Below are 9,810 nucleotides of genomic sequence, written 5' to 3'. Positions count from 1 at the left end.
AGAGAGTGAAAAATACAGAGAAAAGAAAATGATTGGGGTGGAGGAAGAAAAGGGCAGTAGAGAGAAAATGAGCAAGACAATTGATGGCAGCAACAGAGACTGACACAAGAGGCCATAGGCTGATTGTGCTGATTTGCTAGTGTGCCCCAAGGGTGTGTGTGGGGGATCCATCAGCAAAGGTCAGGGACCCACTGTCATGTGTTTGATAAAGTTCCAGTCTTGGATCTGTTGGCTTCAGATACAGTGATCTTTTTTCATATTCATCACTTTAAAATTGACCCATATTTAGAACTGTGATTAAACTTCAATATATTCTATAAAAAATAGGACTTAGCTTACTTTCACGGAAGTGAAGAGATACAATTGCACAATGGTGGTTACAATGATAGAAATACATATTGTTGATAAACTGTTTGCAAGAGATTTTAAAATGTACTGTACAGCACCGCATCAGAAATTGTGTGATGGCAAAATGAATCATATACATATGTTTCAAAGTAAATCAAATCCCAAAATCTTTCTTTTGGAATAAATAATAATAATAATTATCAATGTGCATTATGCTTCAGATTGCTACCAAAATATTTCTTGATGTTGAGCAGTAGACAGATTAAAAAAAGACATAAGGTAAAAAAAGACATTCATGCATTTAAGCCACCGTTAGTCTCTGACTCTAATATAAGGCAGATCATAATCTTTTTAAAACTGTCTTTAGCCACTTCAATCCTCAATAGTGCTTTTCATGACAAGGTCATGGCAGGCCTTGTTGTTTCAAGAGTTAAGATGCTTGTATTTCCAATAGGTCATTTCTGACAGGCTCAGCCATATTTGGAACACATTGCACAGTAGAAAATGCCTTCATTTTTTAATGAAAAAGAACATAAATAAAAAGAAATCCAGAAGGATGTTTTAGAGTTTCACAAATGACACTTTTGAAATGTGCGTGTGTGTGGGGAAACAAGTTTATGTGTCATCTTCAGTCTTAATGATGTGGAAAAGAGTGACATTAAACAGGACCTGATGTCCATTGTTCCAGGCATAGAGAGCTCTATCTCTTGCATTGTAGTCAAGCATGGATATATGAAAGTACTGATTATGGAACGGAATGTCTGTATACTCATAAGTGGAGGTTTTGGTGGAATAAGAATAGTAGACCTTGGCTCCTGTTAAATGTGAGTTGGTAACATACAAGGTTCCACAGATCATGAAGGATTCCCCAGCACTTCTCTTTGGATAGCCTGTACTCCAGCTCTTCATCACTTCTAATGTATCCTGGTTTAGCTGGCTAATAACAATGTTGCCAGCATTCTGGTTGGTAGCATATATGGCCCACAGCCCAATTTCATCTGCCATCAGGTCAATATCTGAAAAACCACCCCAAGTGTAGGGGTACACATTGTGAAAGCCAGCATACTCCAGGCTACGCTGTGCAAGCACCCGTCCTGTGTCAAAGCTGTATTTGATGATGATGTTACTCTGATACTTGTTGAAATAGAGGGAGCCATTGTAGACAACATGATTGGTTCCTGCCCATTTGAAAGGAAGATTGTATGTTCTTGATTCAGCCCCACTGACAAAGTCTGTGATTGATTTGTATTCACGGACAATTTTATTGTTAGTATAACTGTCCATGCACCAGACCTGAAAGAAAAATAAAAAACAGGCTGTGAACTACTGAAATAGAATCTGTGACTGCTCATGCTGTATTCTGAGTACATTTTAAAAAATGTTCCAGAAGTCCTGTGGCATTATAAGTTACTAGATTTGCTCATAAAACCTACAGAAGTGCAGGATGCATCCGTACCTTTATTTTTTTTTTGCAAAGACTGTAGTAATTCTAGTATTTTGGATCAGAACCTACTCAATAACCTCTCTGAGACTACTTTCACACAGTGTCTGCCAGCATCACAGACGTTTCCTTTTAGAGGGTTCTAATCGCTTGGGCCACTGGCTTAGGGGGTCATTTGTATCGTTAATGTGGCGCCCAGACTGTGAAAACCCCAGAGATGGAAGGAAAACTGGTGTGATTCTAACCTTTGAGACACACCCAGAATTAGAACTGGTTGAAATTTTCCAGTTGAAACTTTACTTGATGAAAAATGGCCTATTTTCAGGAATGAGAATTTTTCATAAAAACATGTTTGTTTTTGTAACTTTCAGATTTCTTTACTTTTTGGTCACCTTTCTCTCCCATTTTATCTCCCACACCTTATTCCTTTCCCCCCCGTCCCCACTATCCACCTTCCCCCCTTTTTGTCCCTGACAAGGCGGAAGGGAAGAGAAAGTAAAAGAAATCAAAAACTAAAAACAAACACAAATAATTTTTTCTTTGTTGAAAATTTGGAAAACTCCAAAAAAAAAAAAAAAAAAAAGAGAGAGAGAAAATTTTTGTGACACATACTTACCATATTTCAACTAGCTCGGACTGAAACCAAGCATATTCAAGTGCATTGATGTTTCAGTATTGGCCTTATCAGGCAATCCTTATCTGGACAAACCATATTTAGGGCCTAACTCTGCAAGCATGTGTGTTAGTTTACACATCTAGGAAGCTCATTGATGTCAGTGAGACTACCCACATGAGTAAAGTTACTCTGTTTACAGGATTGGGTCTTTCGAAGATGGCCACTGAAGACAATATAATGAAAAGAAAGAAAATAATGTGTATTTGTATATAGAATACAAACAAGTATGCATCCTCTCTGAAACAATCTGTTTAAAACTAATGAAAATGTGCGATGTGGTTGATTTTTTTATTTTTTTTTTTAAATGAGGATGGTTTTACCTCTTTTTCTGAAGTACTTCAAAATATAGAATATGAAAACGCCAGGAATACAAGAAATAAATGCTAACTGGTGAAATCTCCTGTAGGGAAAATACCTCCTTGTAAAGATGAAAAAATGCAAATAAAATATCAGAAGTACAGAGAGATATTCAATGCCACAACATACTCGGTTATTCTTTTCTGATGCTAACGGATCAGTCATCCAGGCTCCAAATCGGGTTCCAGATGTCTTGACTGTAATGGGGCCCGTAATTTTCATCAGTTTGCCACATGCTGAAATTAGAAAAACAAATGCACTCAACAAAAACCACAAACAATTCCTCACCATATTCTGACTGATGTCAAAGAGTTGTCCAGAGAACAAGACTAATTGCTATAAACCACAGAATGGTTTCAGGATGAACGGGGGCTGGGCTGAAACGAGCTCCTCAACCTCTGAGTATGAAACTGGTAGTTTCAAATTTTCTCCATTGAGAAAGTTCACACTGCTTTTTTAGAAAAGTGAATAAAGATTCTGAAACATTCTTTCCATCTTCTGGATTCAAACAAAATAAGATTAAATATATTAAAATACCTTCCCCACCACATTCACATAAAATAATAATAATAAAAAAAGCAAGAAGTTGGTGTTGCCTCCAAATAGATTTGAGAAATCTATCCCATCCTTAACAACTTGACACACATCAGATGGATAGAAGGAAAATTTAAAAATTCTAATGCAGATTCCCAATATTGCATAATTTAAATATTCATAAGTTTAAAATTCTGAATTGATTTCCTTAAAAAAATTATATTCAATTTACATCTCAGTGAGGAATCCAAAAGAAGCTGTGTTTGAGCTCCTGCTGTCTTTGAATGAATTATGTAAGCACTAACAACTCTACCCTTACTGGCATTAGTGCCTTCTAATGTGAATAAATCCCATTATCATTCTCCCCAGAACCTTGTGCAACTCAAGATTCAAGCAAGTGATGTGGATTTCATTCTCAGAGAACTGGAAATGGCAGGTCTAAAATCCAGTCCACATGCCTCTGTCTACAGAAAGACCCGAGTCATCCCTGATATCATTTTATGAGACTTAGTTTGAAGCTGGTTATTTTCTAATTTCTCCCCATGCAATCAACTCAACTTCATAGGAGCCTCTGGAATAATAATCTTAGTTATAATATCATTAACTCTAATATACCATAGATAACCACTAGAGATGTAGACTTGAGTGTGTAAAACCACCATAAGCTTCCTTGCAAAATAATCGGCAAAAAACACCATAAACGAGGAAAGCAAATCTGAGAATTATTCTGGAACTGTCGCCGCACCAATGGACATCTAATCCACTATGCTGTCCCTTATTAGACTGTCTGGGAGGAAATAATGAGAGTCAATATGATCTTGAATGCTGACCTTCCTAATAATCCAAAAATCTATATTTTAGGGGACATTGATAACATACTTATTACCAACAAAACTCAGAGGGAATCTATTCTAAGAGTTTATATTGCCAAAAGACTTAATATCACAGAATGGTATAGATGAATAAGTGACCTAGCAACTCTGGGGAAAAAATGATATTCGAGATGAATGCAAATATTGAAACATTTCATGATTTTTTTTAAAAAAAGCATTTTAGATATATATGATTCATTCTGATATAACTGCTATTCCACATAACAGTGTCACTGGAAAAGGTAACAGACAGAATATATCCTTTTAAAAGCTAAAGTATATCATTCAAAGATGTAGGTCACTTCATGATTTCATTTTGTAATTTATGTAACAGACAAAGAATGCACTGTATTGTATGCATCTATTTCAGTTAGTTATAATAAGGCTATTGATCAGGTAGCTTTTGAGTTACCACCAAAAGAAATTAAATTCATGGCTAGAGAAATGGGTATAATGGAAATTAACATAATCTAAGTATGTATTGAGGATTTCACGAAAGCACAGGTTGTGTTTTCACTGTCAAGGCCCTCTTAAAAGAGAGCTAATTTATTAGTTGGCTGTTAGTGTTGATCTACACAAGCAAGCATTTGTGTATCTCAAACTCAAGTTGCAAGATCTTTTGAAGACATGCTGGGATTAAACATGTAGAAGACATCACTTTTTAAAATTCTGTTTTTTTCCCAGTTGCTTCTAGAATTTAATTAACTGTCTCTTCAGGGAGTTTTTACAGAACTGCTACCAGTGTCACATTTAGCCTGAATGCTACCATTCTAGTATGATTTGCAAATCTTCACAGTGGAGAATTGAGTAATATATCCCAGTCACAAGTTTTACCCTCATTTAAAATGGCATATCAGCAACTAGTTTTGTGAAGGATATATATGTGGTGAAGTCATAAATCATTTGGAGATTATTAAAATGATGATTTGAGAATCAAATTAATGGAAAACATACAATGCACTGAAAGAAATTAGAATTAAATTAATCACCACAACTAATTTACATTTACTTGCTATTGTTTTTAACTAATGGGAAAAATACAAACTGAATAATGTAAGAATTTGCTGGCTATATAATTAGATCACACAAGAACAGTGTTAAAATTTGCATTAAAAATACACTTTTCTTTTTAGAAAAATGTGAAGTTCTAAGACAAAGGATTTTCAGAAAAAGATAATGAAAAATTTAATTCAGGAAGATACAGAAACATAAAAGACTATCCCTGAAATTTAGCTCTAGAATTTACAAAGTAACTGTTGGATAATTATCTTTCAAGACCCATGGTGGGCTAATCAAAGAAGAGGAAGAGGGTGAATGTACATTTATACTACAATGGTGAACCGGTCATAGGTTTGGTGTATATTTGGGCCCTCAAATATAATTTTATCCATATAAGATGCTGTAGTGAGAGGAGGAGACTGCTGCAAGGGAAATTTGCTAGCCAACCAATTAATTATATTTACAAAGAGACAAAACTCTGGTTTCATTATAATCCAGTGGGACAGCCCCTCAAAAAAGAGCATATTGCCTCTCCTTTCTCCTCTCTCTGTTGTAGTTCCAGCTTTTCCTTTCCTTTTTTATTAATACCAGAAGTCCCAAAGCTTGTCTCTGTGTGAGGGGGGAGCCTGATGAATCAGTCGGTGCTATTTAGAACTAATTAATCTTATACCCACTGCATCCCATCTCTACTTTAAAGGTAACTTTGGACCCAGTGGTGCACTGTAGGTCTGTTGGCTTAATAATGTAATTGCTCTCACACTAGTGCACAGTGTAGACTGGGGTATTCCCCTCTGTGATTTGGAAGGAGATTGGAGAATCAATGCCCACCTCCCATGACTAATTTCCCATGACTAATTTCCCTAATTCTCCTCCATCTCTTAGATCACAACCTCCTCCCAGGTGAGACTTTCACACATGGAGTGCAGTGATACGTGCCTTCAGTCCTGCCCTCCCTTCAAATCTCAACGGATTCCCCTTAATAGCATGCATGCATTCATTCTACATTTGTGATCATGCTTAGAAAGGCATCTTCAGTTTTCATTTGAAAAGTCTGGTCATTCTTACCAACAAGATTACTTTGTGTATGGGGGGAGGAGGGGGGGTGGAACAGAGTGATAGTGGGAAGGGGAAAAGAGAAAATAAAACTTCCATTTTTTGCATAAGGGGCAGTCAGAGTTTTGCTCAAACACAACATCAGTACCCAATGTGCACCTCTGAGTAATTTGAATTCAGAAGGAATTGTTCAGAATGACAACAGTGGCCCCAAAGCATGTCTCAGCTTGGGCGGTGATCTTGATGGATCAGCTTGTACTATTTAGAACTACTTAGGGCCACTGAATATAACCTTCATGGCTGAAAATTACTCTGAGAGCACCACAAATCAACTAGTCTGCTAAGTAGTCTGACCCTGAGAACAGAGTGAGGCTCTGGGCTGACTGATGGTCAGAGAATACTTGTGAGATCAGAGAAGGAAATTAATTGAGGAAATATAGGCCTCACCCCCCACCTCCTCATTTCACTTCCATGAGTCACGCAAATACTGAATCACATGCAATGCCTCTTCGGCCAATGGCGCATCAGAAGAAAAGAGAATCTGATTAACAGAATTTTAAAAAATTAAAAAGTAAACCGCCGCTCTTCTCTGGGAGAGATTGTGCCTGGATATCATTGTTTTTCCAGGTCTATCTTGTGATCCTGCAAACACATTGGCACACATGTAGCAGTGGAGCTGTAAAGATTTTTGCAGGATTGGACCTTTAGACAGTGTATGTTTTTGTGCATTGTAAAGTGCCAAGTGTTTGTGCTTAAGTGATATGAGTGTTTTTATTGTAATGTTAATTATTATTTAATAATGTATTCCTAAGGCATTTCATGCCATTCTTTATAATAAGTTACTAAAGCATGAAATTTTATTGTTATTTTAATGTTAAAATAATAATAATAAATACTAGCTTTAAAATATTAACAGCTTTCCCCTGTTTGTCCAACTCTGGTGCTGCATTCTACAGGGATGTCTGAAGAATAAGAACTGTTTTGAGAGTAAATCTCAGTAACATTTTAAAAATTCATAAAGGAAGCAAGAATAGTTTTATTACATGGTTACAAGTAGTTCCAATTTTCCATTCTGAGCAGAAAATGGAAACAGGTTTCCTTTTATCTACTTAACTGTAAACTGTTTTGATCTAATCCCAGCTCATTCTCATCTCCAGTGCAAACTCTCATAATTCTCCATTTGGCTGTATGAGAATTGATCTTGAATGCTAAAGTTGTTTGCAAGGCATCAGCGATACTAATGTCTTAAAGATGCAGTATCACCCCTATAAAATGTCAGTGGTGTGGCATGGCATGTCTGGGTTACATTTAGAACCTCACTGTTTCCATAAAACACGACTCTGTCATGTTATATATTGTAGCTGGCTGATGTAAAAAAAACGGCCTCTTCCACAGGCTCGGGTTCTGAGAAAGGAAAACTCCTGGAGTTTCACTTAGTGGAATTTTCCAGGAATTAATCTATGGGAAGGGGAGTGGGATACAGATTGCTGCCCTGTGCAATGTGCAAAAGTTCTGGCCCAGAACCCATCAAACTTGCTAGGGCCTGCTACCTGTATCAGTTCTCCCTTCTGCATCTGTGGACTGCCAGGGACCCCACAGGTGGAACTGCCTTTAAGGAAGATTTCCTTAAATCTTGGGAGCTGCAAAAAGATTAGTTCAGGCTTAGGCTGCATTAACTTTCTCATGGCTTTCTGAAGTGCTTCTGCAATGCTGTTCTTTGAGTCCAGGCCATGGGAAAGGTGCTGCATAGATGATTGAAATTCCCGCTTCCAGGATGGGGTAGATTGGTGTGTGGATCCCACTGGTCTTCTCTGATTGGACCCCATAAAGCCAAAATGGGGGTTGAGCTACAGCAGTTGATGAAATTCTAGATCCTGTTTAAGGTTAGAAAGTGACCAGAGTAAAAATAAATAAATAACAAACAAACAAACAAACAAAAAAAAAGACTGGTAAAAAATAATAAAATGAGAGAAATGTCATGACTGTCCTTCCCTTGAAGTGAAAATAAATTAAAAGGAAAGCTCTTGGTCCAACTCATTAGATGCTTTCTGGATAGTAGGTTTCTTGTTTTCCTTTGGAAACAAGATGGAAAATGAATTCTTTAAAAACAGTCCTGGAAGCAGACATGCTGGTAGAAGTGTGGACAAGAGAGGAAATGATGGAATTATACCCTGCTATGTCCTTTTTTTCAACTCTGAAATGCATGGTGGACATGAGCAACTACAACTATGTTAGGGGTATATGTTTTGTGTTTTACTGAATCTTGGTGTTAGTTGGAAATACCTCATAAGTGACTAATAGTAATACCTTAATGGTACAGGATTGTTTGCATCACAGATTTATCTAGTGCCTGTGTCTATTTGTACTATAATTGTGAATACAGAAATATAGCTGGGAAAGTTCAGTGAAGCAAAGAAACAATGAAATGCCACATGCATTTACTACAACAGTAAAGGTGGGCTAAGAAAGTAAACAGCACCCAGATTATTTTTCAAGACCAAAAGCTCCTTTTTTCCCCACTTCAGAAGAGAAGTGTGACAATGTAGAAAGAACTCTTGTTGTGGCATATAACTTTTTGATTATAGTACACCTCAGCCCTTCAGTTTCCTCAGAAGCAGAAATACCAGATGATAGGCCGTCACATCAACGTTCCAACACTTCCTGTTCTTTCCTAGAATGGAAGCACACAAGACCTTCCTGTCTTACTTTTTTTCAGAACAAAGAGATTCAGCTAGGTTTAGATAACCGCAGATTTTTAAGGTGAGATTTTTTAAAGCACTGAATTTTGGCCTAAATCTGCTCCCATTGAATTCAATGGAAAAACTTGATTTGATTTCGATGGAAGCAGCAAGGTCAGGCCTGAGTGCATTTGAAAATCCCAATCCTAAATACTTCTCCTAAGTGAACAGCCAAACCTTTTAATATTTGTCCACTGAATGTGATTGTATAAGGAGTCCAGTGCACCATATCAGGGTATTAGTGGCCTAATTCCCTTCTCATACTAGTGTCACCCCAACTGACTTCAGTAGAGCAGCTCTTGATGCAATGGTTTAAGAAGAGAATCAGGGTAGGGGATGGAGAGTATATAGTATCCATGGAGGAATGTAGAAGCAGATGCACTATCCCTGTATGTTGGGGAGCCCTGGGAAGCAGAATGCATTCTAGAACTCCCCGTGGGGTGGTGAGGTACTGCCAGCACTTACTCTATATGTCACTAGAACATGCGGGGAAGGCTGGGAAGACCCAGTGGGCATGTGGCTATTTTGAAGGTACATATAGGAAAGGGTAGCCAATGCTAATATGTCCCCACAATCTCTGTGATGACTAGTGTTTACCCTGAAGATTAAAAGTTATTCCATATACCAAGTGAGTTTGTGATACAGAGAAGCCTTTTTAAGGAAAAACAAACAAATAACCCCACTGTAATGATCATATATATAGTTTCTTTGTACGTAAGGTTAATTTTTAGATGTCTTGCTAAAAGAAAGTGAGTTGAATACATTTAGCACAAGGACAGAATGGAAGTTTTC

The 9,810-nt window shown here is 37.2% G+C and overlaps 1 protein-coding gene across 2 annotated transcripts in view; it reads right to left on the bottom strand.

The window, feature by feature from the left end:
* Positions 1 to 336: 336 nt before the first annotated feature.
* The window catches only part of OLFM3 (olfactomedin 3), a 31,743-nt gene continuing 22,269 nt past the window's right edge, over positions 337 to 9,810 (bottom strand). For both annotated transcript variants that reach the window (XM_067538236.1, XM_067538235.1), the window contains 2 exons: positions 2,952 to 3,058; positions 337 to 1,641 (listed from right to left, as the gene is read on the bottom strand). In XM_067538236.1, coding sequence (XP_067394337.1) covers positions 964 to 1,641; positions 2,952 to 3,058 — 785 coding nt within the window. In that variant the 3' untranslated portion in view covers positions 337 to 963. The remainder of the gene's footprint in view (positions 1,642 to 2,951; positions 3,059 to 9,810) is intronic.

This window comes from Emydura macquarii, unplaced genomic scaffold (assembly GCF_026122565.2).
Source record: "Emydura macquarii macquarii isolate MOO-44397 ecotype Brisbane River unplaced genomic scaffold, CSIRO-AGI_Emac_v2 contig_480, whole genome shotgun sequence".
Taxonomy (NCBI): Eukaryota; Metazoa; Chordata; order Testudines; family Chelidae; genus Emydura; species Emydura macquarii.
Note: the sequence above shows the minus strand (reverse complement) of the source record. Positions and strands in the feature narration are given on the sequence as shown.